This window comes from Bos mutus, chromosome X, assembly GCF_027580195.1.
Source record: "Bos mutus isolate GX-2022 chromosome X, NWIPB_WYAK_1.1, whole genome shotgun sequence".
Lineage (NCBI taxonomy): Eukaryota > Metazoa > Chordata > Mammalia > Artiodactyla > Bovidae > Bos > Bos mutus.
Window position 1 is genome coordinate 124,762,294 of NC_091646.1, and position 21,708 is coordinate 124,784,001.

The 21,708-nt window shown below is 37.4% G+C and overlaps 1 protein-coding gene across 8 annotated transcripts in view; it reads left to right on the forward strand.

Annotated features, from left to right (window-relative positions):
• PPEF1 (protein phosphatase with EF-hand domain 1) overlaps nt 1-21,708 on the forward strand; it is a 158,094-nt gene that overhangs the window by 68,496 nt on the left and 67,890 nt on the right. For 6 of the 8 annotated variants that reach the window (XM_070366540.1, XM_070366535.1, XM_070366534.1 and 3 more), the window contains 4 exons: nt 1,105-1,232; nt 3,831-3,891; nt 13,111-13,271; nt 20,596-20,710. In XM_070366540.1, coding sequence (XP_070222641.1) covers nt 1,105-1,232; nt 3,831-3,891; nt 13,111-13,271; nt 20,596-20,710 — 465 coding nt within the window. The remainder of the gene's footprint in view (nt 1-1,104; nt 1,233-3,830; nt 3,892-13,110; nt 13,272-20,595; nt 20,711-21,708) is intronic. The other 2 variants (XM_070366542.1, XM_070366541.1) reach the window with 2 other exon arrangements.

Below are 21,708 nucleotides of genomic sequence, written 5' to 3' on the forward strand. Positions count from 1 at the left end.
GACTGAGCGACTTCACTTTCACTTTTCACTTTCATGCATTGGAGAAGGAAATGGCAACCCACTCCAGTGTTCTTGCCTGGAGAATCCCAGGGACAGGGGAGCCTGATGGGCTGCCGTCTATGGGATCGCACAGCGTCAGACAGGACTGAAGGGACTTAGCAGTAGCAGCAGCAGCAGTAACTCTGTGAAGGAGAGGGGGTGTGTTCTTTTAACAGTTGAATCACAGGTGCAGAAGGTAGAGTGAATCATACTTCTCAGTATGTTGTACATTGTCATACTGGTCTGCACAAGACCGTTTCTTATGGTAGTTCACTAGCTTATTCCCCTTTAACCATGTACTCTATGCTCATTCATTTACCCACCCCTCACAAATAACCAATCTCTTATTTTTCATGTATTTTCCTTTCTGTATATTCTTATGAAACATACCTTGTGGTTTCATGTGTGTTGAAAATTTATATAAAATGGTATGTTATATTTCATTCTGTCTTTCATTTTCTAATAACTGTTCTGACTGAAGTACTGTATTTTTAAGACCCATCCACATTGTAATATGTTGCTTCCAGTTGTGGCATAATACTCCATGGTGTGCATCCACCACAATCACATCTTCTCCTTCCTAGCAGTAGACAGCCAGGCTGCATTGGTGTCAAACTCCCTATTGCCACCAACAAAGAATTATTGTATCCCTATATGTCTCCTTTATGACCTGTGTGAGAATTGCTTTGGGGTATATAGTGAAGGATGGAATTGCTGCTTCATAGGGCATGCATAGACTTCATATGCCTAAGTAGTGCCAGAGAAGGAAACTAAAGCTGTGAAAGCTCTAATAACTTCCCCCAAATCACATAGACAGTAATCAGCAGAGATAGGATTCAAAAATTCTACTCTGATGGCTGTGTCATCATTAGTCCTATTTGAGACTTGAGGACATTGTACAGAAGCATAAAGTTACATCTCATTGTCTGTAGTTTTTATGTTCTTAGAACCTAGGAATCCAGGTGGACTGACTTTTTTTCTGAAGCACTTATCGTCCGCGCCCCTCCCCACCAAAGCTCCATAGTAACTGTTTTTCTTTGTCTTTCATATCCTGTGGGTCTGCAGCACTAAAAGCCGCATTGGTCATACAGAACTGGTACCGAGGTTACAGCGCCCGGTTGAAGACCAGACAGCGCTATGCCCTCACTATCTTCCAGTCCATCGAATACGCTGATGAGCAAGGCCAGTTGCAGGTCTGTTTTGCAAGCTTGTCTCTTCTTTTGATAAAATGCTTCTCTTTACTCCTTTTATTGAAAGCATGAAAGATTGAGTCCATTTTAATAGCAGAGGAACCTTGGTGAAAGACTTTTATAGAGGATATAGTGACACTGTTTTGGAACTAGCTATTGAGAGAGTATGATTTGGGAACAGGATAGTGTTTTTCAGTTCTGAAGTTCATATTTTTAAGACAGCTACTAGATGTCCAGTTAACTAAAAAAAAATGGTCTTATTCTTTTTTTCAATATGTGCCCTAATAGTAAAGTTGCTACTTCATGAAGCAAAAAATGTTTTAAGGAGTTAAATAAATGGAAGAATCTCTTGGGGTCAAACATAGGAAAATTCTAGAAGAAAATATAGATGAGTGGGGAAAGACTTTTTCAAGCTTGCAAAAGCAATATGTAAATCCAGCTTTAACAAGAAAAAGATCTCAGAAAGATCTACAATATATTTGTTAATGAAAAATCAACTTGTGGAACAATATGAAGAATTTTATCCCATATATGTGAAAGAAAATGCAACATACAATAAAAGTTTGGAAATGATATAAAGTATTTACTGTGTCCATTTCTGGGAAGAAGCATGGTATTGGTAGGTAGGAGGGGACTTCTCATTTTTATTCTGTATCATTTGTATTTTTCAACAATTGTGTCTTTATAAATGTATCACACAATATAATTTAAGTAAAATGTTATATAAAAATAATAACTATAATTAAAAATAATTAAGATTTCAAAAAGAATTAAAGAAATTGCTGGATTTATTCTTAGTAGCTATAAAAATTATATACTATGATTTAGTCAGATATTCCCTTAGCAGTTCACATCACTGACTGTCTTTTTAAGCACTGTAGAATATAGTGACGGAGATTAAGAGAGAGTGAGCTCTTAAATTGATATGCTTTATGCACAAATGTTCCAGTATTAGTACATTCTTTAAATATTGAGTCTTTTTAAATAACATTTATTGGGGTATAATTCACCCATTTAAAGTAGACAATTCAGTGGCCTTTAGTTTATTCACAGGTTGTGTAATCATCACTACAGTATAGTTTAGAACACTTTCATCAACACCCCCTTCAACAACAAAAAATACCTCTATATTCATTAGCACTCACTCCCCATTCCTGCTCTCTGCGGTCCCTGGCAACGGCTAATCTGTTTTTTGTCTTTCTAGATTTGCCTTTTGTGGCCATTTCAAATAAATAAAGTCACATAGTATGCGATCCTTTGTGACTGGCTTCTTTCACTGAGCATAATGCCTTCAAGGTTCATCCATGTTACAGCATGTGTCAGTACTTCATTCCTCTTTATTGCTGAACGTTATTCTGTTGTATAGATCTAGGACATTTTGTTTATCCTTTCCTCAGTGAATACATCATTTGGGTTGCTTCTACTTTTTTTGTCTATTATGAATAATGCTGCTATGAATATTTGTGTGCAGATTTTTCTGTGAACATGTTTTTTTTTCAGTTCTCTTAGATATATACCTAGGAGTGGAAATTCTGAGTCTTTGAGTTTAACTTTTTGAGTAATTACTAAACTGTTTTTCAAAGCAGCTGCACCATTTTACATTCCCACCAGCAGTGTATGAGGGCTTTAATTTTGCCACATCTGTGTCAACATTTGTTGTTTATGTTTTTGATGATAGTCATCCTAGTATATGTGAAGTGGTGTCTCATTGTGATTTCTATTGACTCATAATTGACAAATCCATCAACAGCTTTAAAATCATACATTTTGGTATTTGTATGGAAGGTTTTCCTTCCCAGATCTACTCCCAGATTGATAAGGTTCCTTAGTGTTCACTCTTCATAGGAGATGAGGCTTGGAAGTTATTTGTGCTATATACATGCAGGTCTTTGCAGATAATTTGTAGTCACAGAGGAAGTATCTTGGTGATGGTTGGAATGCTGGTAGATTTCCATCTTTCCTTCCTCCCTCCTTCCCTTCCTTCCTTTCCCAAATATGTTTGACATTTAAGAATATCTCTTACTCTCACCATAAAAAGGAATAGAAGAACATAATGAAAAAATATCTAGTAGTTGTCTTAGATTGGTTTCTTAGAATCAGAGTCTGAGATAGGGCTTCTTGTACAAGTGACTTCCTGAGAGGGTATTCACAGGAAAAACCTGTAAGGGAGCGTGAAAAGCAAGATAGGATGGGGGAAAAAGCTAGGCAAAAATATGGTTTCTGGAAAAGTCTGACCTCAGCCTGATCCTGTTGGGAGATCTGAAGTGTGAAATGTGTCAGATTGTCCCACCAGTGGCAAAAGAGGAGGTGGTCTGGGCTGTGATACCCTTGCTTCAGTTAGTCATTTCCTATGGGCGGTCCCCCAGGAGGGGGATATCTGATATCCTAAGCGACTCTGCGGGGCCTATGGACTTTCCCATCGGCCAAGGAAAGTCCTAGGGAGGAGGAGGGCTGGTGAAGACAGGACCCAGTAGCATCTGTGGCAGCTTGGAGATGAGAACCTCAGAGAAGTAAAGGGGACTCGCATGGAACACCAACAACGTTTGCCACAGTACCTGTTTGGGGTTCATTAATTGATCGGTGTATTTTTATTTTGTACAGCTCTCAAACTTCTTCTCCTTCATGTTGGAAAACTATACAAATGTGCCGGAGAAAGAGCCAGGTAAGTAGAAAGTCTAGTCTTTTGAAAAGCAGTCATTAAATATTGAATTGTTTCATCAAGGAATGTCAACTCTTGAAAATGGGAGAACACTAAGAAATTAAAAAGATATTGTCTATGTGACACCAAACAACTGGTAAAATCAGTTCAACTGGCTTTTTCCATCCCTGATTGGTGTCAACTAAATTGACCATTTAGTTTTTTTATTAAAAAAAAAAAGAATTAGATTTCATTCTACATTAGTATGTTGAGTATCTTCTCTGAACCACAACCTAAAGATGTACAATAGTAACTTAGTAAAGATCTTATTTTTTATCCACAGAACTTTTGTGCTGAGAGATCAAAATATCTTGAATATTTCATGAAACAGATCTGAGGGGGTATGGAAGATTAAACACAGTGGGCACCATCATATTTCTGTTTTCTCCATAGCTAGCTAGCTATCTGTCAGTCTGTCTATCTATTTATCTGTCATTTATTTAGTCCTTCTGGAATGATGACTAAATAAATCATTTCAGATATAGACAATATAAGTGTGATTCAAAATGATTTTAAAATTATAGTTATTCACAAGTCATGTATTCCTCTTGCAAATTAATCTGCCTATTGTTATTGTCAAGGTAGACACTTGACTTAGAAACCTATTCTTTAATTTGGACCAGCCATTTTTTGCTCTAGTTAAAAATGTGTATGACATCTAAGAGCATCTTTTAATCTATCGGGCGCCCTTCAAAGTGGCAAAAGAATGGTGTTTTAATGGTACGCTCTGAGCTAAGTACATATGTGTGAAACTAATTGAAGCATTTAATGATCTGTGGAAGGTTTCTGAATGGTAGAATAGCCAAACTGGAGGAGTGGGGAGTGGGTAGAAGTGGGCATTTTGCCATTTTTTTTTTCTTTTAGATAATTACAATTTGAAGACAGTTTTTTGTGCTTCATGTTCTTTGGCAAAAACATTTCTGAGAGGAAATATAATAATGATGAAATGAAATAGCCCTCTTCTGCTAATGACCTAATATTTTAATCTGGACTATGCATCAGAATCACTTAATGGAGATTCGTAACTACAGATGGCTGGGTTCCAGCCCAAAGATATTTACTCAGGCTCTGTATTTTTTAAAATGTGCTTTTAAAAAAATTCTGTAAGTGATTTAAAAATATTTTTAAAATTTTATCAGAGAAGGAGACAGCAGTTTATAATCTTATATAAACTTCTCTGGAAGAAAAGCATACACATTACAGAAAAGTACACAAATGATAAATATATTATTTAATAAATTTTCTCAGAGTAAACTCAGCCTTGTAACATGCCCCCAGAGCAAGAAGTATAACATCATCATAACCACAGAAACCGCCTCCCATCTTCCTATACTCACCACCCAGTCTCTGCACCCCGTCACTACTTTTCTGCCTCCTAGGTTAGTTTTGCTTGTTTTTGAACTTCTCTGTATAAATGAAAGCGTATAGTTTTGCTTCTTTTACTCGACTTTGTATTTGTGAGAGTCATCCATCTGGTCATTCTTATTGCTGAATAATAATTAGTTTTATGAATATACCAAAATTTATCCATTCTACTGTTTATAGACATTTGAGTTTTCAGTTTTGATAATTTAAATGGTACTACTATGCACATTCTTGTACCTGTCCTTTTTAGTGAACACATGTATTATTTTCTTTTGCTGTATATTCATTTTCAGTTATCTATTGCTGTATAACAACCAGCCCCCCCCCCAAAATTTAGTGCTTAAAAACAACAGCCATTTTTTTTGCTTGTGATTCTGTCGGTTTGAACAGGGCTCAGTGGGGATGGCTTGTGTGTTGTCTGTGATCAGCTGGGCTTACTCAGCATAGCCGGGTTGGGGAGGGAGGTCCAAATGGTTTTATTCACACGTGTGGAAGTTTGATGTTAGCTATGAACTTGGATATCTCACTTTTCCTCATGTAGCCTCTGCCCAACAGTATTTCCTGGACTTATTCACATGGCCTCTGGATCCCAAGAGGGCAAAGGGAGAAGCAGCAAGCCTCTTTGGGCCTCTGCTCACACAAAATCAGTTCTGCCATATCCTCTTAGTTAAAACAAGCCACAGGACTAGGTGCAGATTCAAAGGGGTTAGGAAAGATCCATCTCTTGAAGGAGCAGTAGCAGCAGCATTCAGATGGTAAAGCGTCTGCCTACAGCATTGTAGACCTGGGTTCAATCCCTGGGTCGGGAAGATCCTCTGGAGAAGGAAATGGCAACCCACTCCAGTACCCTTGCCTGGAAAATCCCATGGACGTGTGGTAGACCACAGTCCATGGGGTCGCAAAGAGTTGGACACAACTGAGCGACTCCACTTTCACTTTCACTTATTTATAAAGATGTACCACAACCCAGGAAAGGAGATTTGCAGTTACAGGGCATACATATGTTCAGCCTTATTTGGTACTGATAAACAGTTTTACAAAATTGTTGTTACAAGTTATACTGCCAATAGTGTAGGAGAGTTCTAGTAGTTCAGTGTCTTCATCAACACTTGAAGTTATCAGTCCTTTTCATGTTAGCCATTCTGGTGGGTATGTAGTGATACCACATTTCTGCTTTAATTGGCATTTCCCTGGTGAGCAGAGAAGTTGCTCACCTGTTTGAATGTTTAACAGTCATGTGGACATCTGGTTTTGTCAAAATGCCTGTTCAGGTCTTTTACTCATTTTTCTTTTGGATTATCTGCCTTTTTCTTACCAATTTGTAGGAGTTCTGTAAGTATTCTGAATATGAGACTGTGAATCTTTGTTAGATAAATTTATTGCAAATATTGATCCCCATCTAGGACTTTTATCCATCCCCTTAGTCTTTAAGTGGTATCTTCTGATGAGTAGACATTCTTGATTTTAATGTAGAACAGTTTTTTTCTTTTATGGTTAATGTTTTCTGTATCCTGCTTAAGAAACCTTTGCCTGATATGAGTGTGTGTGTGTATGCTCATTTGTGTAAAAATACAGAAGAAACCTACAGGATAAATCAGAAATGAAAGGCAATATTTACCTACAGGGAATGAGGGAATGGAGGGATGAGTGGGAGCAGGGAAGAAAGAACAGGTAGAATGGGGATTAGGTAGGAGGGATGAGAGAAAAGTGACATTTCTCTGAGAATACCTTTTTTGTAGTTCTGATTCTTAGAACCATAGTAATATTTCACATCCCTAAAAAAATAATTAAAAACAGGAAGAAAGAGAGAATGTGATTCCCAAATAGAATACACACTGTGACAAGTGAACTTAATTGTATTCAGTTCAGTTCAGTCACTCAGTCGTGTCCGACTCTTTGCGACCCCGTGAACTGCAGCACGCCGGGCCTCCCTGTCCATCACCAACTCCCGGAGTTTACCCAAACTCATGTCCATTGAGTTGGTGATGCCATCCAGCCATCTCATCCTCTATCGTCCCCTTCTATCATCTGAAGGAGGTGGGGAAGAAACAAAATAACCAAAGTGACATCATTGAAAAATAGTGTTTTAACCATAAAATGCCTTGATGAGGTTTCGTTTTTATTTATCCTGAGTGGGGTTTACTGAGCTTCTGTTATATCGAAGTTGATATTTTTGTCAGGTTTAGGAAATTTTCATCCATTAATTATTTAAAATATTTTTCTTTTCAAGTCTAAATATCTTTTTTTTTTTAATTTTATTTTATTTTTAAACTTTACATAATTGTATTAGTTTTGCCAAATATCAAAATGAATCCTAAATATCTTTCTTTGTGACTCCTGGTTTTAACTTAGAAGGCCCTAAAATATTTCAAATGTGGATGACTATGCCTATTTTTCTAGTTTTTTATGATTTGAATTTAAAAATGTTAACATTTCATAGATTTTGAATTTTTGACAAACTAACAAGGAAATTTTGATGCCTAGTAGTTGAGAATAATTAAAAAACACAACTGCAAAGCAAATGTCCAAGTAGTTTACCTAATTTTTCCTACATTTATTTCATAATGTATCTTTTCATTGTAATTTGTAGTGACTCTTTTATAATGTTCAATATATTCATTTAAAAATGTGTAATAGGATATATTTCTGGGTTGTCTGTTATCTTATACATCTCTCTGTTATATAGTCCATGAATCATACTGATTTAGTTATTATATGTATCAGAAAAAGAGATTTACATATTATTGCTATATGTTAATTTCACTTAAAATTTTTTTTCCAGCTTTATTAAAATATAATTAACACATAATCTTACATACATTTAAGGTGTAAAGTATGATGATTTAATATATGTATATATTGCAAAATGATTACCACAGTGTTAGTTATTTAATGATACATGCATCAAAGACAGTTATAATTTTGTGTGTGTGGTGAGAACTTTTAAAATACACTCTCTTGGCACTTTTTAATATGGAGTAGAATATTGTTAACTAGAGTCACCATGCTGTACATTACTGTAGGTTGCTTTCTGTTAGCCCTTTTTTGTGGGAATGTCCCAAATGTACCTAGGCCTGTTTGGCGGAAGTGCTGTGACCCTTAAGCAGGATATATTTAGGGACCACAAGGTCACTTTAACATTTCCAGATACGAGGGCCAGATTAATGGTTTTGACTTTGAGCCACCGAGTACCCTGAGATATTCTAAGTGTTCCAGAGGTGAGAGGTGATCTGCATGTCCTACTGCTTGCTCAAAACTAATCCATAGGACTTGATGGGGAGACTCTACACATCCATTCCCCAGGTTGCTTTTTCGCATTAGCCTCCTCTCACAGGTAGAAAGCCTATATATATTAATAGCAGTGGTTTTAACAGAGGCTGGTGGAAGTGGGGAGTGGGATGGAGTGAGTGAAAGTGTTATTTTGACTTCTCTTTCTACTTCCCAGATCAATCAAAATGTCCTATCAAGCCAGGTATTTTATATTTTTTGTTGCTGTCATAAGATATTTTCCCCACTATCTCAACCTAATGATTATTCAGTTCAGTTCAGTCACTCAGTCGTGTCCAACTCTTTGCGACCCCATGAATCGCAGCACGCCAGGCCTCCCTGTCCATCACCAACTCCCAGAGTTCACTCAGACTCACGTCCATTGAGTCAGTGATGCCATCCAGCCATCTCATCCTCTGTCATCCCCTTCTCCTCCTGCTCCCAATCCCTCCCAACATCAGAGTCTTTTCCAATGAGTCAACTCTTCGCATGAGGTGGCCCAAGTACTGGAGTTTCAGCTTTAGCATCATTCCTTCCAAAGAAATCCCAGGGCTTATCTCCTTCAAAATGTACTGGTTGGATCTCCTTGCAGTCCAAGCAACTCGCTAGTCTTCTCCAACACCACAGTTCAAAAGCATCAATTCTTCAGTGCTCAGCTTTCTTCACATTCCAACTCTCACATCCATACATGACCACAGGAAAAACCATAGCCTTGACTAGATGGACCTTTGTTAGCAAAGTAATGTCTCTGCTTTTGAATATGCTATCTAGGTTGGTCACAACTTTCCTTCCAAGGAGTAAGCGTCTTTAAATTTCATGGCTGCAATCACCATCTGCAGTGATTTTGGAGCCCAAAAAATAAAGTCTGACACTGTTTCCACTGTTGCCCCATCTATTTCCCATGAAGTGATGGGACCGGATTAGTATTTAATAAAGCTTTTGGTTTCTGTTTATTTTATACTGTGTTACTATTTACAGTAACATTAAATAATAATTTTTATTATTACTGATATTTACTAAATACCATGTGCCATGTCTTCAAGTGCTTCAGATATTTCATTTAGTTTTCATGACAAGCCAGTGGAATTAATATTATTATCATCCGTCTTTATAATACTAAGTCTTACAAAGGTAGTCTCACAAAGTTACTCATCTTATCAGTGGTGGAGCTGTGGTTCAAACCAGTGAGATTAACCTCTGTACTATTTTAATTCTCCTATCAATTCTGGAAGTTTTTCAGTTGATTTCCTTGAGTTTAGATATTTCAATATCTAAAGTAAGTTTATTTTTGTATCTTTCTTTCCAGTAGTCACTGCTCTTATTTTTGCTTCATGGTTTATTGTATTTGCTGGAGATAGCAGAACAGTGTTAAAATGAAACAGTGAAAGTGGGCATTTAAAAAATACATATTAAGGAGGTAGCCTTCCATTCCTAGTTGTTTGAGTTTTTTTAAAAAATCAAGAACAGGTGTTGAATTTTAAAAAATGTCATTTTGACATCTATTTAACTTACTGTATGGACACTCAAGGTTTTAATCCAGATTCATAATTCAGAAATGAAGTAACTATAAACATGGTTCAGTTGGTGATTTTCTTTTTCCAGCAATGTCTGGAGCTTGTTTTCAAAGTGACATGTGGGTGGTAGAGGCAGAAATTGTGTTGTTTTTTTTTTTTTAAATTATGGGCTTTAGATTTTTCCCTGTCCAGATTTTGAGTCTGTACTGGGTAAAAGAAAAGATTGTATGTAGGGGGTATTTGTGAGGTATTTTCTTTAGAACAACTTGTAAAGGCATAATTCTATTGTAATTCAGGATTTTATTATATTTAATTACTGTAGATTCACGTTGATAGAATTGTAAACCAAATAGGTAAGGATTAATTCTAATTATATGTTTTGCAAATATTCTTATGTTGCTGGCATTCATTAGATTATTATTACTTGTTACAATAGTTACAGCCCAGAAGGATAGTACGTAAATTAGAAATGTTAAAGCTTTTGATTGTTTTCATATATTGACCCACATTAGCTACCCATATTTGGAAGAGAATCTATTTTATTCTTTTTTATGTGGATAAAAAACAGCAGAAGGATTATGACTTGATGTTTACTGATACTTTATATTGAGCAGTTTTGATTAAGAATAGGTTTAGGGAAATGGTGCTTTTTCATGTATTTATCACTGAACTTAAAAGAAGTGAGAATCATCAGATGCATGAAAGGAAGGACCAAATTGTATTTCTTTTGAAGAAGAAAAACAATATTTTTACTATGGTCTTAAATAACATGACTGAGTTTTAATAACCAGAACTGATGGCATTGACATGATGTGTCACTTAGCTGATGAGAAAGGGAAATTTGACAGAACACTGGTGAAGGCAGTGATCGGGAAAAGAGAGTCACTTCTTGTTTATACCTCACCAGTTGGGATTACTCAGTTAGTTAGTTTTAAAATGATATAGTGAAACTACAGGGTTGTTTTTGGTTTTGTTTGTTTGTTGTGTTTTCCCAAGAAGAGCTTAATTTTTCAGTATGTAGAGTTAAGAGGAAAGGGTTTTTTTGTTTGTTTTTTTAGTAAACTGCAATTCTAAGAAAGACTACCAAGTAGAAATGATCATTAAGATAGGTAGAATATTTTGGCTTTTCTGCCTACAAAAGGAACCTGAGATAAAATTTATGAAGCTTCTCTGCATTTCTAGTTTTCAAACATAAAATGAAATAGTAATTTTTTTCAAATTTCAAACCGTATCCAAATGAGAAAAATAGCCTCTGCTGTATCTCAGTGAAGACAGACATTGTTACTCCTAAATTTAATTTCTTATAAAGCATCATCAACTGTCCCCCCAAAATATTGGGGTACACAATAATTTAGAAAGCATTTTAAAATTACCAAATATAATGACTGTAGAAGGAAATTTCATTTAGTTTTTAATTGTAATCTCTCATTCTAACTGAATTATGAAAAGCGGTGTTTTCTGTCTATATCTGCTGACATTGTACCTTCCAAGCCTATAGAGAGCTTCTGATTAATGAGCTTAGTAGCAATTCAGTGTTAATGAATTGAAGAGTATGTTATCATCCTCCATGTCACTTATCTGTTACCACAATAATACTGTGTATTAAACAACCACAATAACTCAGTAGCCTGTAATAAACATTTCTTTCTGCTCACAAGTCTACAGATTAGTTGAGCACTTCTACAGATCTCGGCAGACTTGATTTGGGAGTTTTTCAGGTCTTGGCTGGAGTTCACTCATGTGTTTGCAGGTCTGCTGGCTGGTGGCTGATCTAGGTGTCCTTGGCTAGGATGACTCAGTTCTGTTCTGCATGATCTTGGACCTTTCAGTAGACTGGCTTTGTGGGAGTGGCATGCTTTCATGGAAGCATACAAGGCGCCGTGAGGCCTTGGTTTAGAACTGATACATAACATTTCCACCACATTCTTCAATCGAACTCAAGTCACAAACCCAACCCAGCTTCAAGGACTGGAGAAAGAGGCTCTGAATGAGGGTGGCTGCAGAATCTTATTTAAAAAGGGCATGACCAGAGGTTGGAATAGAGAATGGGGGATACTTTTGCAATCAGTCTGCCATATCCCTTTTCATCTTTCTCCACCTGAATTGGCCAGATTTCTCTTCTTGTTTCATAGGCAGTCTAGCAAGAAAGAGATCCTGGGTTTCAGCACCTACTGAAATGAGCAGTGCAGGTAATCTGTTACACAGAAATTTCTCTGCCAGAGAGAGGCCCTTTGGGAATTTCTGCCTGTGTTTGGTCATGTAACTTTATCTACTTTGTTACCAAGAAGAAAGAAAAATCATGTCAGAAAATTTATTTTTATGTGATGAGAGAAACAAATCAGTTACAGCTAAGTAAAATTTGAAGTATTTAACAGGAAAAAATTGAATGTTGCCATTTAATTTTCTGTGGATCCTGAAAAGTTACAGATGTTTGAATCAAATACAATGCATCTTCAGCCTCATTTGTAAAACTCTAAGATATTAGAGTGTGCAAAAAAAAAAAAAAAAAAGGTAGAACTGGAGCTGTGCTGTGCTCAGTCACTCACTTGTGTCCAACTCTTTGCTATCCCATGGTCTTCAGCCTGGCAGACTCCTCTGTCCATGAGATTTGGTCGGCAAGAATACTGGAGTGGGTTGCTTGCCGTTTCCTTCTCCAGGGGATGTACCCAGACCAGGGATAGAACCTGAGTCTTCTGCGTTGGCAGACAGATTCTTTACCACTGAGCCACTTGGAAAGCCCTTCAGAGCATCAAAATACCTTGATTGATCAGTTTTCTCTGTGCGCCATCCTCTCCTCCTCACTAATGAACTCACTGCTTTGGTAAAATGTCCACCCAGGAAGGAATAATGATGATTCATGTGAATATACCTACTGATCTCAGAACAAGTCATTCCTCATGGTTATGTGTGGGATATCTTGGTATGTGTAACATTTAACACAGTGCTTTACATGGGCTAGATACTCAAGAAGGTATCAATTGTATTTTAAGTATGGGAATGTTGATTCCCCCGCCCTTTCCTGTCTTTCCATTTCCAGGATTAGTAACTCGCCTTTTTGGTAGCAGCATCCAGGACAAGGATAGACAAGACTATTTGGGGTTGATAGAAATCCCAGACTCCTACTGTGGTCCTCGGCTGCAGTTTCCTCTCACTTTTACGGACATTGATTTACTTATTGAGGCCTTCAAGCAACAACAGGCAAGTGGAAGCAGATACTGTCCTTATTCTTGTACATAACATGTGTTCAATAACTATCTATTGAATGAATGAAAACACTACAGCAGAAATGCATTCCCTTGGGGAAAAAACTTCACATAAAGTGAGCGCTACCCTCTGCTTTGTTTAACCATTTAAATAGAAGTTTCTTAAGGTGCACAAAAACCTCCTTTCTGTCTATAGGCTCACAGTATTTCCTTGTTCTTTTTATGAGATGTAATTCACATACTATAAAATTCACCATTTTAAAGTGTATGATTCAGTGCTTTTTAGTATACTCACAAGATTGTGCAACAATCACTAATATCAAATTCCAGAACATTTTCTTTGCCTCCCAAAGAAGTGCCACACCCATTACCATTCCCTCCTCCTCCACTCCAGGCAATCACTGTTCTACTTTCTATGGATTTTTCTATTCAGAACGTTTCATACAAATGGAATTATATAATATGTTTCCTTTTGTATGTGGCTGCTTTCCCTTCGCATAATGTTTTTAAGGTTCATTCATGGCATACTATGTTTCAGTACTCCTTTATTTTAATGTCTGGCTAATATTCTGTATTTTTTTTTTTTTTTTGATAAATGATGCTTATCAAGTTGAGGAAGTTTCCTTCTATTCCTAGTCTTCTGAGTGGCTTTATCATGAAAAGGTGTTGGAATTTGTCAAATGCTTTTTCTGCATCAGTGGAGATTATTGTGTGTTTTTTTCCCCCTTCATTCTAGTAATGCTGTGTATTACACTGATTAGTTTTCTTATGTTGAACCGCCCTTATATTCCTGGAATAAATCCCACAGTCATTGTATGTAATTCTTTAAAAATTCTGTTGGATTTGGTTTGCTAGTGTTTTGTTGAGGATTTTTACATTTTATTCGTAAGGGATATTGGTTTGTATTTTCTTTTCCGGTGGTGTCTTTATCTGGTTTTGATATCAAGATAATACTGGCCTCATGGAATGAGTCAGGAATTGCTTCCTACTCTTCTGTATTTTAGAAGAGTTTGAGAAGGATTGGTGTTACTTCTTTAAATGTTTTGTAGAGTTCACCAGTGAAGCTCTTGGGTCTTGCACTTTATGATTACTGATTCAATCTCTGCTTGTTCTAGATGTGTTCAGATTTTGTATTTCTTCTTGAGTAAGTCTTGATAATTTGTGTGTTTCCAGGAATTTGTCCCTTTCATCTTTTTAAGTTATCTAATTTGTTAGTATGCAATTGTTCATAATATTCTCTTGTAATTCTTTTTATTTCTTTTAGGTCAGTGGTAATGTCCCCATTTTCATTTCTGATTATAGTTATTTGCTTTTTCTCTCTTTTTTCTTGGCCAGTCTAGGTAAAATTTTCTCAACTTTGTAGCTCTTTTCAAAGATCCAACTTTTGGTTTTGTTGATTGTCTCTTTTATTTTTTGGTTCTCTATTTAATTATCTGCACTCTAGTTCTTCTGCTGGCTTTCAGTTTAATTTGCTCTTCTTTTTCTAGCTCCTTAAGCATTAAGTTAGGCTTTCATTTGAGATTTTTCTTTGTTTTTGTAGGCATTTACAGCCATACATTTCTTGCTAAGCATTGTTTTCACTGTATCCCATAAATTTTGGTATGTTATGTTTTCATTTTTGTTGATCTCAAAGTATTTTCTCATTTCCCTTGTGATTTCTTCTTTAACCCATCAGTTGTTCAAAAGTACGTTGTTTAATTTCCACATATTTGTGAATTTTCCAGTTTTCCTTCTGTTACTGATTTCTAGTTTCATTCCATTGTGGTCAGAGAAGATACTCTGTGTGATTTCAGTTTTTTAGAATGTAATGAGGCTTATTTTGTGGCCTAACATCTGGTCTGTCCTGGAGAATGTTCCATGAGCCCTTGTAAAGATGTGTAGTCTGCTGTTGTTGGGTGGAGTATTCTGTAGATGTCTTTTAGGTATAGTTGTATGAGGGGTATCTGAAGTTTCTTTTCTTTTTTAGTTTTATTTATTATTACTTTTATTAATATTTTTATTTTTTGGCCATACCGTGCAACATGTAGGATCTTAGTTCCCTGTCCAGTGATTGAACCTGTGCCCCTGAAGTAGAAGTGTGGAGTCTTAACCATTGGACCACCAGGGAAATCCCCTGAAATTTCTTTTCTTTTAGCCTGTACTCACTTAATGTTTTGATAAGGATTTCCTTGAACACCAAGAGCCATTAAGAAAGAAAGAAAGAGAGAGAAAGGCCAGAGGAAGGAAGGAGGAAAGGGGAAAAGAAAGAAGGGAAGGACGAAAAATCTAATCTCTGCAGACTGGCTCTGTGTTGGTATACTACTCCTTTACCACTTGGCTTGACTGTTTACAAATCTGTCATAGCCTTTGCTTTCTACTTAGTGTGTTAGTTGCTCAGTTGTGTCTCTTTGTGACCCCATGGACTGTACCTCTGTCCATGGAATTCTCCAGGCAAGAGTACTGGAGTGGGTAGGCAGCCATTCTCTTCTCCAGAGGATCTTCTTGACCCAGGGATTGAACCTGGGACTCCTGCGTTGCAGGCAGATTCTTTACCATCTGAGCCACCAGGTGATTGAACCATATTTAAGTTGTCTCTTTCTTGATTCAGCATTTCCTTGGTTGCTGTGAGCTTTGACTATTTTCCAGAGTTCTGATGAATTTGGATCTGACTGGTTTGTTTGTTCGATCTGTTTTTTTGGCTTGATTTTTCAGTGTTTCTGCAGAGGGATGGGATCTTGGAACTACCTGCTCCATTATTTTCTGACATCACCCCGAAACCATCACTTTGACCTTAAGGGCATACCCTAGGAGTAAGAGTGAGTGAAAAGTACTGGCTCTGTAGGGTCTGAAGCAAAATTTTCAATCATCTAATTCCTAAAATTGAGATCATCCTGGACAGCTAATGCTCCTAGCCACCTGCCAAAAGAAAATATAAATCCTTTCTGTAAGAAAATAGGCTTCAAGTTATTTCTTCAAGTTTTCATATACAATATCCAGAACTTAATACAAGTGTTAACCAAGCATAGGAAGATGCAAGATTCACGAAAGAAAACTTAGGTGAACCACAAACAGTGCAAACAAACCTATAGAGTTTTTAGATAATGGCATTATCAGACTCAGACTTTAAAGTAAGTACGCTTAATATGCTCAAGGATGTAAAAGATAAGACCAAAATCCAAGGAGCTCTGAAAAGATAGACAGTTTTGATTTTATAAAAATGAAAAGATTGTGTTGTTAAGGAAAGACGAAAAGATTCAACATAGTGTACAGTGTGTTCCTATTTGTTAAACAAAATTAATAAGCATTATATATATATATATATATTGGTTTTTTAAAATTAAGATAAAAGTCACATAACATAAAATTGATTTTTTAAACCAATTTAAATGAAGTGTATGATTCATTGGTTTTTAGTATATTCCCGGTGTTGTACAACCATCACCATTGTCTAATTCCAGAACATTTTTATCATCCTCAAAACAAAGCCTGGTACCCATTAAGCAGTTACTTCCCATTTCTCCCTTCTCCCTAGCCCCTGTCAACTACCAGTTTACCTTCTGTCTCTACAGATTTGCCTAATCTGGACATTTATATAAATGGAATCATATGTAGCCTTTTGTGCCTGGTGGCTTCTCCTTGGCATAATGTTTTCAAGGTTCAGTCATACTGTAGCATGTATCAGTACCTCATTCCTATTTTTGGTTGAATAATATTCCTTTGTGTGAATATACCACATGTTATTTAAGGAATTATGTGCTTATATTATATGTTTACATATTCATATGTAGTTATATTGATTTTTATAGGCTGGCAAGTACATAGAATATTTTTTGGAAAGATACTCCAAACAGTGGCTGTTTTGTGGGATAGGGAAAGGGGACTGATGTCTGGCAAAGAAGGAGAATTGCTTTTCATTGTTATGCTTCTTTTTGCTATTTAAATTTGTATTTCAACTTTACAAAGAACTTTTCTTTTTCTGTTTAAAAACTAGTTGCTTTTCTTTTTGGCCATGCTGCACAGCTTGCGAGCTCTTAGTTCCCTAACGAGAGCTTGAACCCACACCCTCAGCAGTGAAAGCATGGAGTCCTAACCACTGGGAAGCCAGGGAATTCCCTAGTTACTTTTTAAAAAAGAAAATCCTTTAAAAGTACTATTTTCCTCTCTAAGTGCCTTAAAAAGAATGTGAATATTTTATTTGAGTTGCCATTTAATCTGAATATATTTATAAGCATATAAACCAACATGAGTTAACTCTTTTGAGTAGTATTTAATATTGCAATTGTAAACACAATTAAAATGCTATTGAAAGAGAAGTACACTGGCTCTGTAGGGACTAATATAACCAACGTGATTTTAGACAATTGAAAAAGGACCCAGAAAAACTATTTTCATAATAGGAATTTTCTGTTGTTGCAATATATCCTCAATGAATATTTGTTAATTTAACTTAAAACAGCTGCCTTTTCAGGCAGCAGTTACTCTTATTAATGCTACAAATGGTCCAAAAAGTCTACAGTGGCAAGCTAAGGTAACACTGAAGCCAGTTTTAGGAATCAGTAAATTAAATAAATGCCAGTTCATATATTAGTAAATCATTTTATCAAAGTGTTTTGCCTGTTCCTTTAAAATGTGGCTAAAGGAAAGGTTACATTCAAGATTTGACTCACCCTATCAGGTTGAATAGATTTAAAATGCTTTTGTGGGGGGAATCCTTATCAGTCCATTAGGTGTGGGGAGACAGGAAATAGGGCTTGCTCCCTACTAATCAACATCCAGGGTCCCTTCTCTTTCTTCCTAATTCTCACGTTGCTTCAAATCCTGCTTCCTGTTGTTGTTGTTGTTGTTTTAATTATTTAATCATGAAAAGTCTCCAAACTTAAATATTTTTGATTAGAAAATAATTTCATTATTTTAATTGGAAATGGAAACTTCAGGACACCATGAGATAGGATTGTTCCAAAGGGTTCCATCTGTCCTAAATCTGATACCCAAAGCATTGTTGTTGTTATTTAGTCCCTAAGTTGTGTCCAGCTGTTTGTGACCCCATAGACTGTAGCCTGCCAGGCTCCTCTGTCCATGGGATTCTCCAGGCAAGAATACTGGAGTGGGTTGCCATGCCCTCCTCCAGGGGATCTTTCCAACCCAGGAATCAAACCCCGCATCTCCTGCTTGGCAGGCAGATTCTTTACCACTGAGCCATCTAGGAAGCTCACCTAAAGCATTATCTGAACAGTATGTAGATAACAACCTCTCTTAGCCTCCAATAATCTAAACCAGTCAGTGCTGTCCAATAGAAATATAATGTGATCCACATACATATTTAAAATCTTCTAGTAGTCAATATTAGGCTTCCCTCATAGCTCAGTAGGTAAAGAATCTGACTGCAATGCAGGAGACCCAGGTTCGATTCCTGGGTCGGGAAGATCCCCTGGAGAAGGAAATGGCAACCCACTCCAGTATTCTTGCCTGGAGAATCCCATGGACAGAGGAGCCTGGCGGGCTACAGTCCATGGGGTTGCAAGTCAGACACAACTTAGCAACTAAACCATCAGTAGTCAATATTATAAAAGTGAAAAGAAAAAAGTGAAATTAATTTTAATAATGTGTTTTATGTATTCCAACATGTAAAATTATCATTTTAATATGTAATCGTATTAAAAGTTTTTAATGAGATATTTTACTTTTTTTTCATACTAAATCTTTAAAATCCAGTGTGTATTTTGTGCTTATATTATGTCTCAGTTTTGACTAGCCCCATTTCAAGTGGTCAATAGCCCCATGTGACCAGTTTCTACTGCATTGGACAATACAGGTACAAACATTTCTGACCATAAAGTGGTATTCAGTTCAGTTCAGTCACTCAGTCGTGTCCGACTCTTTGTGACCCCATGAATCGCAGCATGCCAGGCCTTCCTGTCCATCACCAACTCCCGGAGTTCACTCAGACTCACATCCATTGAGTCAGTGATGCCATCCAGCCATCTCATCCTCTGGTGTCTCCTTCTCCTCCTGCCCCCAATCCCTCCCAGCATCAGAATCTTTTCCAATGAGTCAGTTCTTTGCATCAGGTGGCCAAAGTATTGGAGTTTCAGCTTTAGCATCAGTCCTTCCAAAGAACACCCAGGACTGATCTCCTTTAGGATGGACTGGTTGGATCTCCTTGCAGTCCAAGGGACTCTCAAGAGTCTTCTCCAACACCACAGTTCAAAGGCATCAATTCTTTGGCGCTCAGCTTTCTTCACAGTCCAATTCTCACATCCATATGTGACCACTGGAGAAACCTATGTTTGTATCAGCTACATCATTTTTTGGATTATGTATTTGGAATATTTTATAATTAAAAAAGAGAATGATAAACCAAAAAGCCTGGAGGAGAAAACCCAGTAAATCTGTCCAAAACAATGCTTTTATCAACACTGTAACTGGAGGAGACCAAGGAATGAATAGTCATCACAGGAGATAATCGGAATTGTTTACTTGACTTTGCAGTACGTTTTACACTTAGACTTGTGTATAAATGTGCTTGCTGGCTTGTACCCTCACATCTGTGTACCAAATACTGAGCCACAGCAGGGACACCTGGCTCAGGAGTCCCTTGAGGCTTGTCTGGCTGCCTTGTGAGGTCTCCTAACCCAGCACCCCCACCTAGCTTCCAGCCTGGGGGCAGGAAGTCGCACAGAAATGCAAAGAAGCCCCTCTTGTCCAATCTTTCTCTCCCTCTTTTTCTTTCTCCTTCTCTCTTCCTGCCTTTCCTTTTATTCTTTATGTTTTTGCCTGCTAATTTCTTAGGCCAGGGGAGTCTCCTTTTTTCCCTGTTTCCTCTCTTGGGTTCTAAGGACCAAGAATCATCAGAAATGTTTTGTGAATGGGTGATGTTAATTAAGAACATGAGACTATAGACATGCTAGGAACCATTCGTTCATTCAACTTACAAATCTCTGCTGTTGCTGCTGCTGCTAAGTCGTTTCAGTCGTGTCCGACTCTGTGCGATCCCATAGACGGCAGCGCACCAGGCTCCCCCGTCCCTGGGATTCTCCAGGCAAGAACACTGGAGTGGGTTGCCATTTCCTTCTCCAATGCAGGAAAGTGAAAAATGAAAGTGAAGTTGCTCAGTCATGTCTGACTCCTAGCAACCCCATGGACTGCAGCCCACCAGGCTTCTCCATCCATGGGATTTTCCAGGCAAGAGTACTTGAGTGGGTTGCCATTGCCTTCTCCGTACAAATCTCTAGTGAGGGCTTATTATGTGCCAGATACTGTGCCAGGATAATACATTGCTTTCTATGCACTCATGCCTTTCTTCCTAGTTCATTATATCTATTTCCTCTTCACCCTCACAGATACTTCATGCTTATTATGTCTTAGAGGTGCTGTTTGAAACCAAGAAAGTCCTGCAGCAAATGCCGAATTTCACTCATACAAACACATCTCCATCCAAAGAGATAACAATCTGTGGTAAGTTCCAGAGCCCAGTTGCCAGATTAATATTTAGGAGCCTCTTGGTTCTACATCATTGGCCTAACTTGAAAACTGTGTAAATTGGACTATATTGAGGGAAAAGTGTTAATATAAAGTTATCTATCATGATACTACTGTTCCCCATCTTGTCTTTGTTTTGCATACCAGCTGGCAGGAATTAATTATGTGAGAAATTAAAGAACTCTTAGCTTTTTATAAAGGCAGGCAGCATTTTAATACAGAAAACTACCCATGGGTGGAATAAGCATTCTTTGCTCTCCATCTAGCTATCATTGTCTTTGTTCCATGTTGCTTTTTCTAGATGGGCCTCTGCATGCCACTTCTGCTGGGAAGGGAAAAGCCCAAGGCAGGGTGGAGATTAAACTCTTCTCTTCCCTCGGCTGCTGTTTGAGATTTTTCAGCTGGTATCTGCAGCTTTTAGAAGAGTGAGAATGTCCCAGAAATCTTTTCCTTGTTCTTCTAAATAACAAGAGCTGAGATTTTGTTATCATATAGGCCAGCCTGGCAGGATATTGCTTCAGGAAGCAGTACACATTGAAATTCAACACAGTTGGTGCTCAGCATGCTTGCAACTGTCTGAGAATGGAGTGTGTGGAAGGAACAGCAATTCTCTTAACTTCTAATTAAGCCTTTAGGTTACAACACAGTGATTGTTATTTTCCAAATCACTTATTAGCCCATGTTTCTTTTACTCTGGCAGGTAGAATGGATTTGACAATCTAATTCAACCATTTCCATTTCTAGCATCTGATAGTGGTGACAGAGACTTGATGTAGCAGTATATGCTCCATGTCATGCCCGGACTCAGGCTTTTGATGAGTCCTTAATGGTTCAGTTTCAACCTGATCAGGCTACCACATCTCTGCCTACCAGATGATGCATCTCAGCAGGGGGAACTTTTATTCAAGGCCTCATTGGCTTTTACTTTCCATGCAGATAAAGAATTTGGAGTTATGAGGCTTAGGAAGCTAGGC